The 22622-nt window shown below is 37.6% G+C and overlaps 2 protein-coding genes across 5 annotated transcripts in view; one reads left to right on the forward strand and one right to left on the reverse strand.

Moving 5' to 3' along the window:
* DNAAF6 (dynein axonemal assembly factor 6) overlaps window positions 1–11706 on the reverse strand; it is a 36665-nt gene extending 24959 nt beyond the window's left edge. The window contains exons 1-3 of one of the 2 annotated variants that reach the window (XM_019435698.2): window positions 11620–11706; window positions 5745–5912; window positions 1681–1753 (exon numbers count right to left, since the gene is read on the reverse strand). In XM_019435698.2, coding sequence (XP_019291243.2) covers window positions 1681–1753; window positions 5745–5909 — 238 coding nt within the window. In that variant the 5' untranslated portion in view covers window positions 5910–5912; window positions 11620–11706. Of the gene's footprint in view, window positions 1–1680; window positions 1754–5744; window positions 5913–10915; window positions 11043–11619 lie in introns of those variants that run through there. The other variant, XM_053891289.1, reaches the window with a different exon arrangement.
* Window positions 11707–11849: 143 nt separating this feature from the next.
* Window positions 11850–22622, forward strand: part of NUP62CL (nucleoporin 62 C-terminal like) — an 86682-nt gene continuing 75909 nt past the window's right edge. For 2 of the 3 annotated variants that reach the window (XR_008418175.1, XM_053891290.1), the window contains exon 1: window positions 11853–12036. The gene's annotated coding sequence lies outside the window, so the exon portion shown is untranslated. Of the gene's footprint in view, window positions 12037–22622 lie in introns of all 3 variants that reach the window. The other variant, XM_019435697.2, reaches the window with a different exon arrangement.

Genomic DNA, 22622 nt, shown 5'->3' on the forward strand with positions numbered 1-22622 from the left:
TGATTACTAGGTTTTCAATACTGCCACTCTTTTCAAATTATCTGCCTCTATCTAGCATGGGCTTTGTGAAGCCTAATTACAGATTTATATAAAATATGTTACAAATGACTCATTGTTCTCAGAATTTAGAGGCTATTAGACATACATTATATCAGAAATACCGGCAGCATTGAAATACATTAAAATTTGAACTAGTCTTCCAACATCTCTTTAAAAAAAATTTTTTGGTAACATTTATTTATTTTTGAGAGAGATAAATAGAATGTAAGCAGGGGATGGGCCGAGAGACACGGAGACACAGAATCTGAAGCAGGCTCCAGGCTCATAGCTGTCAGCACAGAGACCGACTTGGGGCTCCAGCTCACAAATCACGAGATCATGACCTGAGCCGAAGTCAGACCCTCGACCGCTCGACCGACTGAGCCACCCAGGCACCACCCAGGTTCCCCCCAACACCTCTGGAACTAAGTAAACAGATTCTTCAGTATGTAGAGTCTAATAACTGAAATTTTAAAATCATTCTCTCAGACTTCATTTGAGTCATTATTTTAAACATTTTTCCCGATGAAATCTTTTACAATCAGCTAAATTGATGAAGGAACTTCTTTTCCTTTCCCTATCCAACTCTGGCAACTGTCATCATGACAGAATTAGAGCCTTCTATATTTTCGAAGATGTGTAAAATGTTCAACTATGTGAAAATGTATAAGCCAAAATGCTGGGAAAACATCCCCTGAAATATTTATTCTGGTTTATTGGACCTGTGACTATATAAGTCACCCAGTTAATATGTAATTAAATATATATTATAATTAAATATATTTAATTATGTATTATGTATTCTATTTATATATGTATAACTATAGGTATTATATTTATACATGTATAATTATTTAATTATAAATATATATTTTAATTAAATATATTTAATTATGTATTATATATTATGTATTATAATTAAATATATTATATAAGTATGAATATATATTATAAATATAAATATATTTCATTATATACTTAATATATTTAATTATATATTAAATAACTATATCAGTTGCCCTATTTAATGTATAATTAAAGCCCATCATATATAAATGGACTTTAATTTATAAGTATTTTGGTGTAAGATCAAATTGTGTCATTATTTGTTTTATTGTGTTCTCCAAAAGACTATAAGCTCAATGGGGGCAGAGACCTTTCTATTTTGATCTTCATCATAGTCCCAGAGGTGATCACCCAGAGGTGATAATGCCTGGCATATAACAGGCTTTCAATAAATATTTGTTGAATGAATTAATGAATCCTGTGAAATTGCCAGAATATAGCAGATATAGCAGGGTAGAAAGTGAAGAAGCTAAGCAACTTGGTAACTAGACCCTAAATAATAAAAAAGTTATTTAACCACACATGACTTTCTTGGTTTAACATCTCAGGAAATAGGCCAAAAAATGAATGTGAATAATTCAAGGCGAATTAATTTCCATTAGTAGAAAAATGACTTACCTACAATAGTAGAGTAAAAACATCATCTTATATGTAAATGGCTGTTCATCACTTCCACAATTATTTGAGTTCATCTCTGACAAATCCTAGTGTTAATATTACTCTCCCTACAATTTTGCTCCCAAAGAAAAGATTATACCAATTATAGTGATCTATATGCTTTGTTAAATAACTTACCTTTGAGCTCTTCTATTCTTGGTGGTCCAATATTCCCAGGACCCATGGCTCCAAAAGCAGATGAACAATTTGGCTGGGAGAGAAGAAAAAAAAGCCCAACATTCTGTAATTACTACTTGTTCAACTTACGTGACTGATAATACTTGAAAGTTGGTAAGCTTTCCATCTCAAATTTCATAGTGCTTCTCATTTAATTAAGCATTGTTGTTATACAACAGAGAGACAGATGTCAAGTATTATTTAGAATGTGTTTTCCTTGTCCTTTCAAAAAGTATTTAGTTTAATAGACCCTAAGGCAGTCTTTGATCAGACTAAATCCCCAGTTCCAGCCCAGTGAATCATGTATCCCTGCGGATAGGGGGATGAGCCACATTCATCTCTTTGAAGGTCAGAACAAAGTATTAGTGTAAAAGCATCGACAATTTTGGGTTTGGGCAGTATCTGGTCATAGGTAGAAGATGGAAACAGATGGGAAAGTTTTATAGAAACAAAAACAAACCACTAACTAGGGTCTTAAGTATATACATATCAAAGAACTCATTCAAAACTCCTGTTAACAGATTTTACTTCTTTTCCACTGTGGGTATGAAACCCTTCCTCGTCACACCACCTCATGACACTGAACTAATGGATTTAAACAGCAACCCCCAATTAATAGCGTCAAATACATGCTAAACCACTTCAGCCATCTTACGAGTTGATTTTGCCATCCTTTGTGCAAGGAAACATACCCCCACAGGGCTGCTACTCTACTCCCCAGTACAAGAACAATTTTCCTTTTTTCACTGAAGTATAACACATATTACACCTTCAGTATAGCAGCAACTGCCTCATTCATTGGTCTTTCTCAGTGGTCTTTTGATATCTCAAGAAAACCCCAGTATTTTACTGATTGTTCTTGCTGATGCCAGATTCCGCAGCTCCAATTTACTCCATTGCTGGCAGTCAAAAAAGTCTTATCTCCTTGCATCCTGGCAAACTACCATCTCTAGCTCTCTTCTCTCAGGCCCCTGCCCCTATCTCCCAAGACTTCAGACATGTAGAAGAGTTACGATGTCCTATTTGGGCAAAAGGAATAGTGTCTGTCCTTGAAAGCCAGTGGCAAAGCTCACCTGTGTCTTTATTATACTAAACTATTCCAACAGCTATAAATCAGAAACTAATCTGTAGCATCTCAATGGTTTCTGAGACAGTAACCATTCTTTTCCAAAAGGTGCTTCAAAAGTGCTATGTCTGCGGTTAAAGTGTTACAGGTATTTTTATGTGAAAATCCCAAGACAGTATTTTGTATGTTTTTTTTTCTTTTTAATCACTAAGGTCATATAAACTTGTGGTGCTTTTCTTAAGTTATTAATCACTAGAATACTAATAGTCAATCAGAGTAAAGCATTTCTTGGAACATGAGGGCATCTTTGTTTTGTTGAGTGACTCCTTCCATCAAAAATTAAAATCCATACAAATAAAAACTTAAACATTCCTGAAAAAAATTAGTATGCTCTCCATGCACAGTGATGATTCAATCAGTACATCACAACAGAGGGGGAATTGCAGTTTATTAACTTAATGAAAATAAATGATTAAAAACAAAAATTTCAAGTGAAAAGATGAACCAGGATAATAAAAACATTAAAAACCCTCTTGCAAGTGTTCTCTATAAAAATAATCATTTCAGCCTTTACCACGGATCCACATCCAATTATCTGAGTAATTTGTCATTGCAATTCATGCCACTTTGCAATATGTAAGAGAGTTAGAACAACTTTTTCACAATGTCTGTGGAGTGGTGAGCATTATTTCCCACAGGCCTTAAGATCCCCTTCTGAGTTTCAAAAGCAGTCTCTTCCCAATCTCCTAGATTCTTAATGCATGATGGGGACTGTAAATAAACCAACGTGTATGCAACAGTTCTAATGCTGTTTTCAGAGAGAGTATTTTCTTTTTTTTTTTTCAATATATGAAATTTATTGTCAAATTGGTTTCCATACAACATCCAGTGCTCATCCCAAAAGGTGCCCTCCTCAACACCCATCCCCCACCCTCCCCTCCCTCCCACCCCCCATCAACCCTCAGTTTGTTCTCAGTTTCTAAGAGTCTCTTATGCTTTGGCTCTCTCCCACTCCAACCTCTTTTTTTTTTTTTTCTTTTTCCTTCCCCTCCCCCATGGGTTTCTGTTAAGTTTCTCAGGATCCACATAAGAGTGAAACCATATGGTACCTGTCTTAAAAAAAAAAAACAAAAAACAAAAAAACAGAGAGAGTATTTTCAAAACCACATCACTCTTGTAATCATTCCACAGTTCTCAAGATCCATACATGTTAAAAAATGAAAAACCATTTTTCTCCTGGAAAATTTAATAGTTCATTAGAAACATTAATTATTCTCCCACTGTTCTGATACTCCAATTCTATATCCTCTAATGATACCTGTACAGGGGTGTCTGAATGACCAATTACCTCAAAATTGCTTTTAACCCAGATATACAGAATCATACATTATTACAGTAATTTTCCTCTATGAATTGTACAATTTGGTAAAATTATCCTAGTGTCTCTATTCTCCTAATCACTCATCGTTCTCCTAGAATCACCTCTAGATGCAAATAAACATCCCCATACGTAAACGCCAAAGAGAACAGGCTTTGTAACCAGGGTGAATCTTTATCTCTGAATCTGTTCCAGTTACAAGTTTCACTTGCCTTTATTCGAGATTGCTGTTTCTCAGATATTTAACATACTTTCTGTATATGACATAACCCTACCCTTACCCTTCACAGGCTGTATCATTATTCTATTTCAGCTCCAGGCAGCAAAAATGAACCTGCCCTCCTAACTTCACTGATACATTGCTCCTAAATTTTTCTCCAATGTTTTATTTGTTGTATGTATTCAATGCTATTATTATTGTCCTGATTTCTGTTTGGCTCCTAGTAACTCCTGCCTGACCAAAGCTTCTTGGTTTCTAACCCTAGCTCCAAGTTGATTCAGTTACCATCTACACATTTTATTTTCATTGCATGTCTTAGTCTTTATTTGATTCTGTACATTCCCTCTAATTCTTCCTGGATGGTGCAAGATCAATCCAGTGCTGATCTGAGCCACCAAATCTGCTGCATATTCAGATTATACTTGTTTTTCCACACAATAGAAGAAAAGAATTTGGGGAGGAGCAAATTGATATGCCTGCTCACTGAAGATGGTTTATTTGTGGCAAACTGGTCATAATAACAACTTCACTAAAATAATTTAAAGCGGATTGACATATTCTGCTATAGTGTGAGGTTTCTGCCCCCAATTTTATTTGCCTTCACATAAGCAGTCTGACAGCCAAGATTTGCTGATACCTAAGGAGTAGGAGAATGGAGAGCAGGGGGTTACATAAAAGTATTTTGATTATTCTGGGAATACCGCCAGTGACTGTGGAGTGGCCGGTCAGTTTCTGGAACTCTCCTTCCCCAAAATGAAGCCCATGTTGCTGCTGTAAGCCTCCCTGAGGTTACCTGTCCCGATCCCAAATATTGCACAACAAATTAGACTCCACAGCTCTATCTGAACATGTATCACACAAGTCAGTTTTAGTAGGCTAAAGCTAGTTTGTCCCATTATTTGGCCCAAATTATTTTCTGTTCTGTTTTCATGTGTAGACAAATTTTAAAAAATCAAGGAAACTGGATTATGGGGGCCTAATTAATAGTGTCTAGATGAAATTATTTGTTTATACACATACTGACTAGGCTTAAAAATCCTAGCTACCACTCATTTCAATGGTTGTCAAGCATTCTTTGGCCATAAATATAAATGACAAACATTTTGAAATGTGGCTATTGCTACCATAGTTACAGAACTATCTTCCTATTCACTGTTCAGGTAGTTTAGAAAAAAATATAATTATGTTTGCTAGAAATGTACTAGAGGTTATACTCTCATGAATAATCAGTCCTACAGCCTCCTGTGAATGTATCAGATGACACAGCCTTGCTCCCATAGCAAAGGTTGGAATGAGTTGTTCAAATACAGTTTAACAACTTAGCATGAACAGAATTGATTCATCTGTAAGTATACGACCACCTGTCCAGCCTCAAAATCATCCTCTTCAGGATAAAGTAGCTTAGAGAGAGCTTGCAGGGCTGAAACTGAAGAAATGGTTTCAATTTCCATGTTTTCAGATTCCATGTTTTCAGTTTCCATATTTTCGGTTTCTGTATTTTCAGACTCCATATTTTCAGGCTCCATATTCTGAGGAAGAACATAATCAGAGAGCGATATTTTGGTTTTCTATTTCATTGAAGACATGAAGATTAAATTTTTAATCAACCCTTGATGATGCCTAGCATTATATTGCCATTTGAGAATTCTAGAGGGTTGGTTCGTTGACTTTAGTGAAAAGTTCACACAAAATAAATGAACTGTTTTTATGATTGTAATAGTGACACTGTATATGTTTATCATGGAAATTTGAGGAAATAATACATTAAGAGCATAAATAGGAAAATCTCAACTACCTACGATCCTACCAACCATCAGTCTTTTAAATAGTCCTTACAGTTACATTTGGGGTAGGAATTCAGAGTCCTTAAAAATCTTGAAAGTGTCACAGACTTTATTTATTTTTTTAAACATTTTTTTTAACATTTTATTTATTTTTGAGACAGAGACAGAGCGTGAACGGGGGAGGGGCAGAGAGAGAGGGAGACACAGAATAGGAAGCAGGCTCCAGACTCTGAGCCATCAGCCCAGAGCCCAACGCGGGACTTGAACTCACAGACCGCGAGATCGTGACCTAAGCTGAAGTCAGACGCTTAACCGACTGAACCACTCAGGCGCCCCTAGTGTCACAGACTTTAATCAATAACCTGAATAAAGACTATTGCTAATGATTTGAACAGAAATGTAACAGGAATCTTTTCTACACCTCTGCTAATATTTTTAAACGTTATTTTATAAAATCAATTCACTGGAAACACTTCTTTAGTGCTGTTACTAAACGATCCGCTAAAATTTCTGCATTGTGCCTAGAACAGTAATACAAAGGGATTTTCAAATGTGTGCTGGTACAATCACCTGTCAAAATCAATCTGCATGCAGATGGTGTTTTACAAACCTTCTGTTTTATGTTTTACTATTATTTTGACTTTCTTTTTTAAATGTAAAACTGATCTAAATGCTTATTGGAGAAGTCAAGGGTGTGAAAGAAATGTTAAATCTACCATAGGGGCAGTATATCATAGTGGTTAAGGGTAAGGTCTCTGGTGTCATGCTGCCTAGATTTCTATCATTTGCTTCCCAGCTCTGTGACACTGGCATGTCATTTAACCCCATTTTTCCTTACCTATAAAATAGGAATAATAATACTGCTACCTCATAGGGTTGTTATAAGAATTACGTAGCTAAATACATGTAAAAGAGCTTGGAACAGTGCCTGGCACATAGTAAGCACTCAACATATGTGAGCTATTGTTGGTCCTTTAAAAACTTAATTTTGCTGGACATGAATATCACTTCTAATAATGATGTTAAATAAGTTAATGATAAAACTCATTACATTGGAAACTCATTAAATTGCAAAAGGTAAAATAAGTGGTGAGAAAGCAATCTTCTCTCACAGTATGGTCTGGTAGTCTGCTATGGAAATGAATAATTGACACATATTAAATTAAACAAAGAGGCTCCTGTTTATATTTCAAAAGTTCTAGTTGGTTATGTGTTCATTAAATATTTGCTGAACACTAAAAGCAAAAAAGTTTATTGACACATTTTCTACCTTTGACAGCAAAAGGGGAAATGGATCCAGATATCAGATGCAATGATATGAACAGTATTTTGAGTTGAGATTGCACAATGAGACTTTTAAAAAAAACAAATATAATAGAAACTTTTATTATTCCTCTATCTCCTACCTTACAAACTTGTGATGGCCTTATTATACAATGTAGGTGAAAGAGTTTTCTAAAATGTGAAAAGCTGTATAAAATTATTGTTGTTTGGCACGTGGTGCCAGCACACACAGATACTTGATGATGATGCTTGTAAGAGCTCAATGGTGAGCTGGTGATAGGGGAATAAACTGGAACCAGCCAAGCTAATGCAGAAGTGTATTCAGAAGTCCAAAATATAGTATCTGAGGTAGCAATCAGAACTGCTATTCATAGATTTTCATCTTCTTGGGAGGGACATGGCAGAAGGAGTCTGGGGACATGAGCAATGTTTCAAGGCAGAAAGGTTGAAAAGCATGGTTAGAGGGAGGTCTATATAGGTGAAGCAGAACCCTGGTCCATAGGTCGAGGTATAGGAAGCAGGATCTGGTTCTTGAGGATAATTGGAGAGTTGGCAGCTAGGGATAAAGGTTCAGAATATGGCAGGGTTCAACATCACAGCTGGAAAAGACAACCAGACATTGAATCCAAGGCTTTCTTGCGTCACTCTATGCAGCTACCTTATGAAGCAAGGCTGTCATTCAGTGGGTATGGTGGATACAGGATTTAGGGAAAGCAGATTTATTTTAAATCCCTACCAGTTGGGAAGAAGTTCTGGCCTTGTTCTCATCTGGTGAGAGGCAGGGCAGTGTGGGCAGTGGGAAGCCATACCTGTAAGCCGAGAGTCTTGAAAACTGGAGCTGGCATATAGTCAGTAGTTTATGAATACTGAATGAAGCATGATTAAATTCATACGAATGTTGTATTTCAAAGTAGTCACCTTGGAAGGTTATACGCTGATGTAAATTATGCTATCAGTGCTCAAAATATTTTGGGATTGCCTTCATATGTATTACTAAGAAAATAGGCATCCTTATGATTAAAAATCAGATTTGTCTCCAAGTGATTTCTAGATGTATCTAGGTATCACATCTACTTTCAAAATATGAAGATTTGGTACTTTGAGGAGGTTCAAAAGAATAAGTAAGCTACAGGCCTCAAGGCGATCATGAAAGAGCATTTTCAAAAGTAATTCGAGCAATACCAACAGCAAGTGGATAGACTCCCAATGTGACTGCTTTAAAGGGGATGCCACTTCTTGGGATGCATGTTCGAGTATACAACAAATCATTCACAATAATTGATAGTAACACTCTATGTATCCAAAGCATATTAGGAGTTAGACTTCTTAAATCCAAATTATGCTAGCATAAAATGGCATAGATTCACAAGTAGCCAAATTGGAGTAGAGATAGCATAATGAAATTGGCCCTTAAGCAAAAATAATTTTTACCATAGCAACTGTAATAATAACCTGCAAACATGAGATAATAAATCAAGACAAGCTTGTTATTATATTCTGAGATGTAAAGGAATCACTAGTACTTTGTGAATAACTAAATAGTTCAAAGTATCAAAAGAGAAAAACAATGATATGAATTTTTGGAAAAAATATTCTAAATTCAAGGGAAATGAAGATTCTACTAGATTTTTTTTGAAGTTTAACAAATTAAGAATAATTAAACTATTAAAAACTTTAAAGTTTGACAAAAACAGATCACATTGGAAAAACTAAAGCAAGATGCCTTTTTACAAACTGTGCAGTGTTATTTATTTGTAAGGCTATCTTTTACCTGTAAATTTGATATATGTTAGGTTCATCGTAAGCCTGGCAACCAAGATCCTTTAGAATATTACACCCATTTAATTTTCTGCCCCTCCCTATTAATTCTCTTACATGCAATGTGTTCTGTTAAAAACTGAACTGCTTATTAAACATAGCTTATAATCTCCTGCCTTTGTACCTGAGAATGTATTTTTCCTTTTGCTTAGAGTACTCTTGTAGTGTAGTGATTAAAAAAAAAAAAAATTCCAGAGCCACACTGCCTGAATCTGGCATTGTCACTTAAATAGGCCAATAATACATTTCAATTAAATGTAAGCAGTAGTTTCATCAAAAACAAAATATATTGCCAAATCAACTTGAGATTTGGTTATTAGAAAGTAAAATTTCTAGGCCCTCTGTTTTTATTTCTCTCACTTTCCATTGCTAGGCTGACTCCAATGGCAGCATCTTCTGGACATCAACTTGAGCCCGTAGGGCCTTCCTACATAAAGGTGTGATTGGGGGAATCTCTCTTGGTACCAGCCACAAGAGCTAAAGAGACAGACGCTTCAGAAACAACTCGTTACCAAAACATAGAAACCAGTTAGGGACTAGAAAAACTCAACCAGGATTGCTCCAGACCCATGGCACTGAAGCAAGATCAGTAACCTGAGATTAAGTCAGACTCTCTTTGTGACGGCTGGGGCCATGTCTTCTACTTTATTTCCCCCCATCCACAGTATCAACAGGGATGGCTCTTTGACTTGAACGAATTGGAGAAAAATCCAGGTTAAATTAGTGAAAACTCTGAATTACAGACAATTCAAAAGGAAATATTTATTAATTCAAATATGTAAAGTAAATAAAACCAGGGTAATAAAGAATCACCAAGTAGTATCCTTTGGGAACTTGTTTAACTGGTAAACACATATCCTTATGTAAAGCACTGTTGCTAGCCGAATGATTTCAAAGTATTCAAAAGCCATTTACTCTCTTAAAAAACACAAAACGAAACAAAACAAAATCCATTTACTGTCTTAAATAATTTGGCATTTCTTCTGCAACTTTATTTACATAATACTTAGCAATTCTTATGTTAAATTCTTCTGAAAACACAAAAGTAAACATCATCTCTGCCTATGTCTGAATTAAATTACAATATACTGGCTAATTTTTACATTTTTTTTACAGTATACACATCAATAATTCCCTGCTTATTAAAAATAATTCATTTTTGTCTTTGTCTTTACAATACCAAGAATTATTTCCTTTTTTAGGTCTCAAACTTTCACTGCTATAAAATGTGCCAAGTCATAAATAACTATGAGGACTTAACAGAGTTTTTTTTACAAATTTAAAATACATTTAGCAGAAAATGACTTTTGAAAGTACCTGGAATATTTCATAAAATAAATGATACGCTTTTGATTCAATACTTCCTCTATTATAATTTTAGACAAACTTAATACACTTGTCAATAATTTTTTTCTCTCATTCTCATACTCCACCTTTATCTAAAAAGGAGACAGCAAATTTTCCTTCAGTATTTAGACAGTTTCTCCCTAAATCAACAGGCCTTTTTCTTAATTTCTTTGGGAATTAGTCTCTGTTCTGAATCTTTGTCACAACAGGAAGGTCTTAGGAGAAATCACCCCTACCCCTCTGGTCAAATTCTGTTCTCTCCCCTTAATCAGATTTTATTTTTTGACACGGTTTCTTACTTTTTGACAGGTATAGTCCAACGATATATAATACTCTCCCAATCAGTCCTTTGTGAGTAGCAGGCTTGCCAAGTACAGGTAGTCTTTACACACCACGCTCTAGCCCACTTAAGTGTGGCCCGCTGTTCAGTCCTCAACGGATCTGACCAAGACCGTTGGAACCCTCAGGCCATTGTCTACGTAGCAAGCTCACGGGCCACTTCTTTTTCCCCGTTTGAACAGCGTTATACCCCCTAAAATATATATATCCTAACCAATGCACTCTGGATAAACCATGTCTGTACATGTAAAACAGAAGGAACAGTGGCTCCAACTTGGAGCACCCAGATCTACCGATAAGGACACAGTTTTCACTCTCAAATTAGTGTTACAACCATAAGTGTGGTGAGTTGACAGAGGCACTGGGAAGCCTTCACTTGCTCATTTTGGCTTTCAGACAGTTGAACAGCATCCATTCCCTGTATGGTAAACTGGCCCCATCTCTCACTCACATCCTGATAGACCGAGTTGTTTAAAGCCGCCTCCTGCTTCTAGTGTCTAGGGCGGGGGAATTTAGGGAAAAGGTCTGTGTTCTATTTGGAATTTGTGGCTTTTCTGGGTATCTCTCAGGGTGGTAAGTACTCCAGAGTTCTCCCCAGTTTCTCTGATAGCCAGGGCATTTGAGGACCCTTTCTTTTCCCTTCTTAAGGTTCGGGTTTCCTCACCTGGGTCAGTTTTCGGGTAGCTGGCGGGGCTCCGAAAATAGACTGCGGAAAGCTCTGCGTCTCTGTGTTGCCTAGGTAACAATTTTGTTGCCCCCTCCACCCACCACCTCTGGGTTCCCGCTTGACTTTCCTGGCCAATCAGAGAAGAGTTTCCTTTGAAACAACACCAGAATCAACCAATCCGGGCTCGTGCCAGTCGGGGTCAATGGCCGCCCTTTCCAGTTAACTAGGTGGACCCCAGTTAAGCGTCTGTCTCGGTTAGCGTCACTCCAGCTGCAACCGGTCCGCGGTAGACGCTGGTTTTTTCCCCTGGTCCGAGTAGGCCCAGTTCCGCCTCTCCGGCCGCTAGACAGTCTCGGAGGCCCTTTCCATTTACTTTGGGAGCCCCGACGGCGAGCGGCGGCGGCAGCCACCAAGGTAAGTTTGCAAGGTTTTCGTTTGTCCCAGGCATCGGCAGGCTCGCTCATCATTACACTTTTCCCGCACGTGAATTCCAAACCGGACGACTCCTCCTGCGGCTCCTGGGCAGCGGGAATGGATGCATAGGCTCGGTGGCCCCGGGGGGTTGAGAAGGTTTTGCTGCAGCTCTCCACGCGCTCCCCACGCCCCCTCCCCGCCCCGCGATAGAGACACAGGTTGTGGTTCGTTCAGGCTCAGCGTGTGTGTGTGTGTGTGTGTGTGTGTGTGTGTGTGTGTGTACTCGCGTGAGCGCAGGTAAGGTGGTACCGCGCTTCTTTTCCTTAGCTCGGCTTGTGTGGTGTGTGGGGAGGGGCCGTGTAGGGTGGGAGCGCGCTTTTCATCGACTCCGTGTGTGTTGGGGGTGGGGGTGCGATCACGGTTCTTTTCCTTGGCTCAGAACGTGTGTGTGCGCTGGGGGTGGTGTGTTTTGTGTGTAAGGGGGGATCGCGTTTCTTTTCCTTTGCTGTGGGCATGACTTCTGGGCCTGAACCCCTGGGGTGAGCATCCCTGCTACACCTTGCTCCCGCTCCCAGTGACACAGGGGACCTGGTCCCCTGCTTTTTCCCGCCTTGGAGTGGAGAAATGCAGGCACGCCGCCCGCTTGCCACTGCTTGGCAATCTGCGTGTCTTCACTTCACGTAGACGTGCAGTTGTGACCCTAGTTTCCCGTGGATTGGTTTTAAGCAAAAGGGGGGTGGCTTAATATACATTTGGAATGTTCTCAACTGGTTAGTTGTGTTTGGTAGTGGGGCCCCTAATACATTATTTGAGTGTTGTAAGCAAGGAAAGATAGGATGGCTTTCATGGATGGTTGTTACTTTTGGTTATCCAGGGATTGGAATTCGATTAATGAATTAGCTAAATTTCTTTCCTTCTTTGGCTCTCATATTTTTCTAGCTTCCTCCCTATCTGGTGAAGTGAAACTTGAATAATTTGTCCATTCTCCTTGTTATATTACCACAGTAAACAAACAAACAAAATGGAAGTATAATATTTAAGTTATTGGCTAAAAGTAAAGTTACTGGCTTTTTGGCCAAATTAATTATACCACAATATCCCTTATGACTACAAATGTCTTAAATTTTGTTATTTCTCTAGATAGATAACTTGTGGAGTGTAGCTATATGCTATGCTGTCTCTTGATTGCTTTTTTTCTGTTTTCCTCATTGTGCATTATTCTAAGTCGGTAATGCCTAGCTAGTACTTTTCAGACCTTTTTGCTGTGACTCACAGAAATAAAATTTATATTGTGGCCCAGTATATACATATCCAATATATAATTGACAACCATTTCACAAAAACAATACTTACTACATGCAGTTTACTCTGATAGTCTCCATTATGTATTTTTTTTTAATGTGGAGTACAAGCCAGTAATGAATCCTCACTCAGTTTGAAAAACTTCGATCTTTGGTTTTCAAACTTGTGTGTGTTTAGGAATCACACAGGATGTTTGTCACTGTTGGGGCAGAAGAAAATTTTTCTCTGTCCCTCAGAATTCTGGCTGGACTAAGAATTGAATTGACATGAGACCGATTAACAGGAAAAAATCAAATTTAATTTCGTACATAAGGGGAATCTATAGACATGAAATTCCAGACTTACTACCTGTAGTTTACTCTGATAGTCTCCATTATGTATTTTTTTTTAATGTGGAGTACAAGCAAAATGAAGTCTATATGTCATCCTGAACTAAGGAGAAAAGGGGGATAAGGGTCTGGGACTTCAAAGGGAAGGAACACAACTCACAGGAAGATGAAAAAGAGTAAATGTTTGGTAAACATATGTTTGCTGGGCCATTCAGCAACTGTAGGACTTAGGACTTTAATCAAACAGGCTTTGCTTGGTTCCTTCCTGTCTACTATACCTAGTTCATGTTATAATGTAGTTATCTGTCGTGATAGCTCTCTTCCTGGAGCAGGTCCTTCATCTAAAATCTTTCAGGCAGCTGTTGCTGAGGGCAGGGAGGAGGGGTGGGGAGTCAGCTTCTTCCTGAGTCTTTGGGCTTTTGTTTTCAGACCAGCATAATCTACATACCAAAGTGGCCCATCTTAGGGCCGTCTGTCCTTGGCCCCTAAATCGCAAATGCTGATTTCCCTGGCTCCAGGATTTGGTTCTGTGTGTCTGTGGTAGGGGAAGGTGGTTCGAGTAACATTTTTGAAGTACCTGGTTTAGTGCCAGATGCACAAGGATTCAGTAAACCATAGTTTACTTCTTGAGGAGCAAAGGCTATTTATCTTTGGGGATTTAATCGCCTCTTCAAGGTTTGGCCTGCCCCTGGCAAGGTGGAATCCAATGTTAAGCACTGTTTTCCCCAGGGTTGAGGAGGTAGGAAAGTAGGGGATGAGCCCTAGATCTGAGATGAATCCGTGAGTACTTGGCTTCCCTGGAGAATTTTGTAAATACAGAAATTTAGGGATAGAAGAACACAAACATTAGAGCATTTCAATGATTATCCCAGGATCACATTGTAAGTAAGTGGATCTCAGAGATAAAGTCACTTGATGAAGTCTAATATTCTTGATAGCAGGTCAGATCTAGAGGCAGAAGTTGAAACAGGAAGAGAGCTTCTCTGACTTGCAGAGGCAACAGAATTTCTGGCTTTTGACTGCTGGCTTGGTTTTAATGAAAGGAAACTTGAGAGATCTAAAAAAATAAAAAATACACCTAAAAGATTTTGTGGGTTATAGGTATGAAAAAGGGATTTAGTTTAGCATATTTCTCTTGTAGTATATAGAACAACTGTTTTAAAACACTAACTAGTTAAGTAATTTATTCAGCCAGCATTAAAAGAAATTAAAGGTGAAAAATCTCCCTCAAATCTACTACCAAAAATATAACTGCTATTTCTGTTCCCCTCCTATTTTATTCATATGTACCCATATTTTTAAATAATTTTAATCCTTGCTTGTATAAGTTTTGTTCCTTTTATTTAATATTATTCTGGGAATTTGTTCTATGTGGTTGATAGTTTTCAAATCTTTATTAGTAATAGCATCCTAATGGTCCATAGACTGAGATGGCTATAATTTATTCAGCCTAACCCAACAACAGAAAATTATTTCCAGTAATTTCATGCTATCAATAACACTGTAAATTTGGGTTATTTGAAATCATTTATATAACTTGTACCTTACATGAAACTCAAGGGGAATCTTAACAGGAAGGCCAGGGATCTGGACCTGAGATGCTAGTGTTTGCCACTCCCCACTTTAGATGTATGAATTTACCCATGTAGGTTTTTGTCGCTAGAGAAGCAGTGATCAACCATGATATCTATTGTACATATGAATTAGACGGGATGTGTATTTTTTAAGTAATGAGTATAGACATTTTCAAAATGATTTACTTTAAAAGATACATGAATCCTGGCAGATTCAAGTGCCATAATAACACTCATGCTGATTAGCTTTCTTTATGAATATCTTTTCCAAAGATTATATGAGTGTGTATTCATTTGTAATTAAAAACTTTTTTATAAAAGGTCCAATTAAGTTGACTGGGAGAATAAAAGCTATAATTGGCCTTTATTAGCACATCTCCCTTTTCAACGTTTTGGTTTTTTTTTTTTTTTTTTTTGGGGACAGAGAGAGACAGAGCATGAACGGGGGAGGGGCAGAGAGAGAGGGAGACACAGAATCGGAAACAGGCTCCAGGCTCCGAGCCATCAGCCCAGAGCCCGACGCGGGGCTCGAACTCACGGACCGCGAGATCGTGACCTGGCTGAAGTCGGACGCTTAACCGACTGCGCCACCCAGGCGCCCCCACATCTCCCTTTTCAAAGAACACATATTGTCTTATTTTCTGTCATTCTAAAACATTAACTAGTCCCTCTTTATGAAGTGATAAAATATTTCGAACAAAAAGCACAGAGACTATTCTACACCATCATCCACGTACCTATGAAAGATTTGACAGTTGTTAACATTTTGCCATATTTTCTTTAGGTATTGTTTTTTAAAGAACTAAAACATTATAGCTAATTCTTTGTACCCCTTCCCAGTCTCCTATCCTTCCCATCCCAGAGATAATTGTTCTTCTGAAGTTGTTGTATATTTTCCCAATCTATATTTTTAATTTATTTTTTATTTTTATTTTTGAACATTTATTCATTTTTGAGAGACAGAGAGAGACAGAGCATGAGTGGGGGAGGGGCAGAGAGAGAGGGAGACAAAATCTGAAGCAGGCTTCACGCTCTGAGCTGTTAGCACAGAGCCGACACAGGGCTGGAACTCATGGACCACGAGATCATGACCCGAGCTGAAGTTGGACGCTTAACTGACTGAGGCACCCAGGCGCCCCTCCCAATCTATATTTTTAAATGCATTCACATGTGGATGGCCGTAAATGATTTGTAATATGATTTTGTATGTCCTTTAACATTTACAGAAATGGTGTGCTGTACTTAACTCTTCCGCAACATTTTTGGGTCACCATTGTTTTTGAGATTTTTCCAAATTGCTAAATATAGATAAAGTTAGCTATCTTTTATTGCTGTATTCCGTCCTATAACTGTGCCACTTTAAAAAATCTCCATTTCCCTATTGTTGCTGGACATTTAGGTTGTTTCAAGTGTACAAATATTCATATTAATCATGTAAATACTGTATGATTCAAGTAATATGAAGTTCCCAGAATTGGCAAATTCATAGAGACAGAAAGTAAAATAGAGGTTACCAGGGGCCAGGGGAGTGGGGAACATGGCGTTATTGTTCAGTACCAGTATAGAGTTTGGCACTGAAAGAGTTTTGTAAATGGATAGTGGTGACGGTTGAACAACACTGTGAACATACTTAATGCCACCAAATTGTATACTTAAAATGGTTAAAATGGTAAATTTTACATTATGCATATTTTACCACAGTCAAAAATGACAAACATAAGAATTATGCTTATTTTTCAAAGGCATGTACTTGATTGCCTTTTTTGTGGAGTGAAGCACTGGGAAAAGTGAGATTTATTTTTAAAAGTAAACTTAAACTATATTAGCCAAATCTATTTTTCTTTGCAAAACGATGGTTTTTGAGATTTTTGAATGACTACTGTTACTTGCATGCTTGTGTAAGATGTTTTTTTAATTTTCAAAAATTTTTTTCATATTTATTTTTGAGAGAGAGAGAGTGCATGCTAGCAGGGGAGGAGTAGAGAGAGAGAGGGAGAGAGAATCCTGAGCAGGCTCTGCACCTGCAGTGCAGAGCCACGATGCGGGGCACCATCTCTGGAACCATGAGATCATGACCTGAGTGGAAATCAAGAGTTGGATGTTTAAGGTTTCTATGCACACTGTGCTTCAGAAGTTTCTGGGGGGTTATTTGTTTGTTTTTTGCTATACTTCTACAGTGTTTTGGGGAGGGTTCTTCTAAAAGTGGGTATGCCTTTGAGGCTTTTTTTTTTTTTTGTATTTGAATGCCATTCCTCCTTTCTTTCTTTGACTACTTCTCTCAAGTACTCTCTTCTCTTTCTCTTCCCCCCTCCCCATAACCCTGATCTTCCCCCATTTCCCAATCCCCCAACCCCTCTCTGGCCTTCTTGGTCCCTCTGCCCAGTTTCCGATTAGCCATGCCTTCCCTTTGGGTCTCTGCCCTCCCTGTCTGCCCTCTCATGAGCCCCCCTACTGCACACACACACACCCTGCTCACTCTTGGGTCCTTCTAAGGGCTTCCATGTTTCTCCCTCTCTGAGTCCTTTGGCCCACCCTCCCCTTTGGTCCCACCCTTGGTTTTCCCTTTTCCAATTTTGTAACTGCTCTAGGCATTTACTGACAATGAAACCTGTTTGCTGGCAAATTGCAGGCCTCCACAATGTCACACTTTTAATATTTGGAAAATTGGTCTTAATTTGGGGATTAAAAAAACTTTCTAAAAGCTCTCAAAATACGATTCTGACATCATAGCTTTGATATGTTATTGGATGAAGGAGGAGAAAAGAAGTTAATGTGAAAGATAATCGGTAAGTTATACTGCTTAAGATGTTTAATATGAACTCCCAGCTAATGTACCATTTCCAGTAGCTCCGTATTTATTGTGGCATAAAATAAAATGATCATCATTACAAGATTGATCCCTTCCTATTTCCCTTAAAAATGGCTGGACTAATTTCACCTCTCCCTATCCATTTTTCTTCTGGGACTCAAGCACTTCAAATAAAGCATTAAAATCCAGTTTCTACCTCTAGAGTTGGCATCCATAATTATCAGTGGCAAATAAGGATCCTACTTTTGAAGCTTACATTTTTCTGCTTTCTGGAAGGCTCTCTTGGTGGAACAAGGGGTTTCTTCAGTGAATTTGTACTTTTCCTTTGCTTTTCTGCCTCTCTCCTTAGTTTGATAATTAATGATATATATATATAATATTATGATATTAATAATATATATATAATGGTTATTTTAGAGAGAGAGAGAGGGAGAGAGCATGAGTGGGGGAGGGGCAGAGAGAGACACAGAATCCCAAGCAGGCTCCAGGCTCTGAGCTGTCAGCACAGAGGCTGAGGCGGAGCTCAAACTCACAGAACACGGGGTCATGACCTGAGCCCTGAGCCGAAGTCGGATGCTTAACCAACTGAGCCGCCCAGGCATCCCGATAATTAATGATATATTAAAGAATCATATATATTATCAAAAGTTGCTATTTATGAAGATGGTTTTATAACATGACTAATCATGCCATATCATTTAGTCATGATGTTCTTGAGACAGTGAAGTGAATTAGTGGAGCTTGATGGCTCTCAGGTAACTAAGCAGTTTAGGGGGAGTGTTGCCTGCAAGAGAGAATAGTCTATTTGCTTCAAAGAAGAAAGGAAACATTTTTAACAAATTACATGGCTGAGCTTCTGTGCTCATCACCACTTGACAATCATTTCTCAAAGTAATATCAGGGAGTAATAGCATGAGTGATCCCCCCAAATCATTTATACTTTATAAGACAGAGCCTCTAAACATTTATGCTGAAATGGTTTATTATAGGTACTCGAACTTATTTTGTTTCTGCCATTTGAGATACAGACTTCTCTTTCTAATATTGTGTTCCTTACGCTAATATTAAAATGAAGTATTGTGTCCATTTCCTTCACTTACTAGTTGCTTGGCCTTGGGAAAGTGATTTAGTATTTTCAGAGCCTTGGTTTCCTCAACTATACAACGGAGATCAAATTTCTTTATGATTTGTTGTAGTTAATGAGAAGATAAGGAGTTTCAGATTCAATAAATGCTATCTTTTATCTTTGCCTCTTTATATTACATAAGAGACTCAAGAACTTAAGTGGTAAAGATGTGTCCTGAAATGACCTACCATAATTTGTTGATCTCCATTCGGTTTTCCTATTACCCAGAACACTCCTAGGATCAATAAATGATGATAGGTAGTACACAGAGAAGATAATTTTCATGCTGATAAATTAGATAGATGTGTAGTAATTATTTTTGAATTCTAATTTGAAATGCAATTTATGTTCAGTCTCAGGGCCAGCTCCAAGAGTGCTGATATCTCTGATTTGCTGATCCCTCACTGACAGTGAGGAGAACCCCAGCATTATATATTGGAAAGCTTTTATATAGCACTTTACATTAAATTAAATCAGACAAGGTAATATATTTGGAGAGCCGTTTATAAACTTATTGGTTAAAAATTATTTTGGTGGGGCACCTGGGAGGCTCAGTCAGTTAAGCGTCCGACTCTTGATTTCTGCTGGGATCATGAGGTTTGTGGGTTACAGCCCTGCATCAGGCTCCGTGCTGACAGTGTGGAGCCTGCTTGAGGTTCTCTCTCTGTGCCTATGTCTCTCTCTCTCTGCCCCACCCCTGCCCTCTCTCTCTCATAAAAACAAATAAATAAAACATTTTTTAAAATAAAAAAATTGGTTACTCATTTAGTGGAACTGTCTGAATTGTAGAGGTGAGGAAACTGAGGTTCCAGTGCATTTAAGTAACTAGCATAGTCTGATGGGCAGCAGCACTCACTGCATAGTTTTCTTTCTATCCAGTTGTTGCATAAATCAGTAAGCCCCATTTAGATCGGACTGACAGGCAGGGAGTGTCTTCCCATTTCTAAGAACCTTTTCAGTGAGCTCTGATGATTTCTTTGGGCCTAATGGGTTTTTTTGCAGAAATATTTTACCATCCAGTATTTCTTTCTTTGAACATTGTGCTTGCATTAAGACATCCAGGATTTAAAAAAAAAAAAAAAAAGCTGGGCTCAACATAAACTGTAGTTTTGTCAACTTTCAGCTCCTATAAACAGGCAGTGTGGATGAAGAGAAATAGAGTTTGGCTTGAGGAACTCATCAATGACAGAGACAGATATCCCCACTTAAAGCCACGTATAGGGAGTACAGACTTGTTTTCCATTTTTTAATAAAGCAATGATATATACATAGGGAAGCTGAAGTGTGCTAGCTAAGATCCTGTTTGTTAAAAAGGATTGGGAATACTGATTACTTTCAGACTGTTTTAGAAGAAACATGAATTTAAGTCTGTATGTTAAAAGAAAGAATTCAAGAAAAGAAATCCATACAGGGGCACCTGGGTGGTTCAGTCAGTTAAGCGTCTGAATTTGGCTCAGGTCATGATGTTCATGGGTTCGAGCCTCACGTCGGGCTCTGTGCTGACAGCTCCGAGCCTGGAGCCTTCTTCAGATTCTGTGTCTCCCTCTCTCTTTGCTCCCCGCCCCCCCCCCCAGCTCACACTCTGTCTGTCTCTCTGTCTCAAAAATAAATAAAAACATTTAAAAAAAGAAGCCCATACAAATAGAATAAAAAGAATAGAATAAAAAGTTGCATAATAGAATATGCAACTTCCAAGCATGGGAAAAATAAAAGGAATAAAGAAAATTCCATCAATCTAAATATGTGGACAGAGATAAAAGATATGTATACCGTAGCAAATAAAAAAAAAACAAGATGGAAGAAATAAGTCTAGGTGAGTAGTTACAATAAATGCAAATAAATTAAGCTCACTCAGTAAGAGACTTTTAGATTGGATTTAAAAATTTTCAGCTTTGCTATTTATAAAACCCATACTTAAAAGGTCTCAGAAAGGTTGAAAACAAAGGTATGGAACAAGATACGCACCAGGCAAATACCAACAAAAGAAAAATTGTGAGGCAACATTAATGGCAGACAAAACATTTTTAAAGACAATTTAGTAATAGACATTTCACAGTGATGAAAGGAAGAAAAGTCTCCAAGAGACTATCAACCATGAACCTATGCCCATAACAATGTAGTGTTGAAATATGTAAAACAAAAAGCAATGGGATTATGAAGAGAAATTGACAATCCCTAACAATAGGGGAGAGTTTTTAAACACCTTTATCAGAAAATGGTTAAGGAAAATAGATTGAAAATGAAAAAGTGTAAGAATATGAAAGATTTACTATCTAAATGAGATGGAGGGGAGAGAATCTTTAATGCCAAATTCTTAGTGACAAAAAATGCATTTTTAGTCTAAATGTGATTTTTGCTTTGTTTTGTTTCTGAAATTTCTGAGTTAGGAAAAATTCAAAGGTACATGCTACATTTAACAGGGAAATTCTTAAATTACTTCCAAAAGAGTAGAAAGCTCACAAATACAAGAGGATAGGAAAAAACGTTCCACCTTTTGATAACTACCACAAAAGACTCCTTTAGCCTGCAGTGTGACATTGATGACAATACCTAAATCTGAAAGTGTTAATTTCTATTACAGTCTCAAAACCATGGTTTGAAAGCAATGAAATTTTCTGTCAACATTTATAATATTATATAATTACCTATCATACATATTTATTATCATATAATTACATATCATAAATATATAATACATATAACTATATATCGTGTAACAGTAATATATTTTTATAATATAGTTTATAACATAGCACTTAAAACCCCAGGAGAGTGGTACCCTTGGGAGTGTAAGAGTACAGCAAAAACTCTAATAAGCCTTTCTTTCTGTGCCTTCTTGGACTGAATTACACTTGAAATTACCATTTGGGGCTTACATTTAAAAAGTTTTAAGATGTGTATATGACTTAAGAATAAGCATGTCAGGGGCACCTGGGTGGCTCAGTTGGTTGAGTGTCTATTTCAGTTCAGGTCATGATCTCATGGTTTGTGAGATTGAGCCCCGTGTCTGGCTCTGTGCTGAGCATGGAGCCTGCTTGGGATTTTGTCTTTCTCTCTGCCCTTCCCCTGCTCTCACATGCATGCTCTCTTTTTCAAAACAAATAAATAAATAAACATTACAAAAAATAAGCATGTCATAACCAACACATTCAGACAAATACTGTTCTCCAGAATTACCTGTGGGTAGATGTTCACTTATATCTACGACACTAATACTACTCAAGATATCTATGACACTAATACTACTCAAGATAACCATATTTCGTCAATTGTAAGAAGTTCAATTTTTCATAGTTTAACATCTTTGAAATTGAAATGAGTCTTACTTAACAGATGATGGTGTTTTATAATCCCCTTTGGCCATGTGGCAGTTGTGATATCATAGTTGTTCCTGTATGCACATGTCATTTCAGAATATCTAGGATCAAAATTTGCATAACGGGTGG

This window comes from Panthera pardus, unplaced genomic scaffold (genome assembly GCF_024362965.1).
Source record: "Panthera pardus isolate Hobbes unplaced genomic scaffold, ASM2436296v1 HiC_scaffold_27, whole genome shotgun sequence".
NCBI lineage: Eukaryota > Metazoa > Chordata > Mammalia > Carnivora > Felidae > Panthera > Panthera pardus.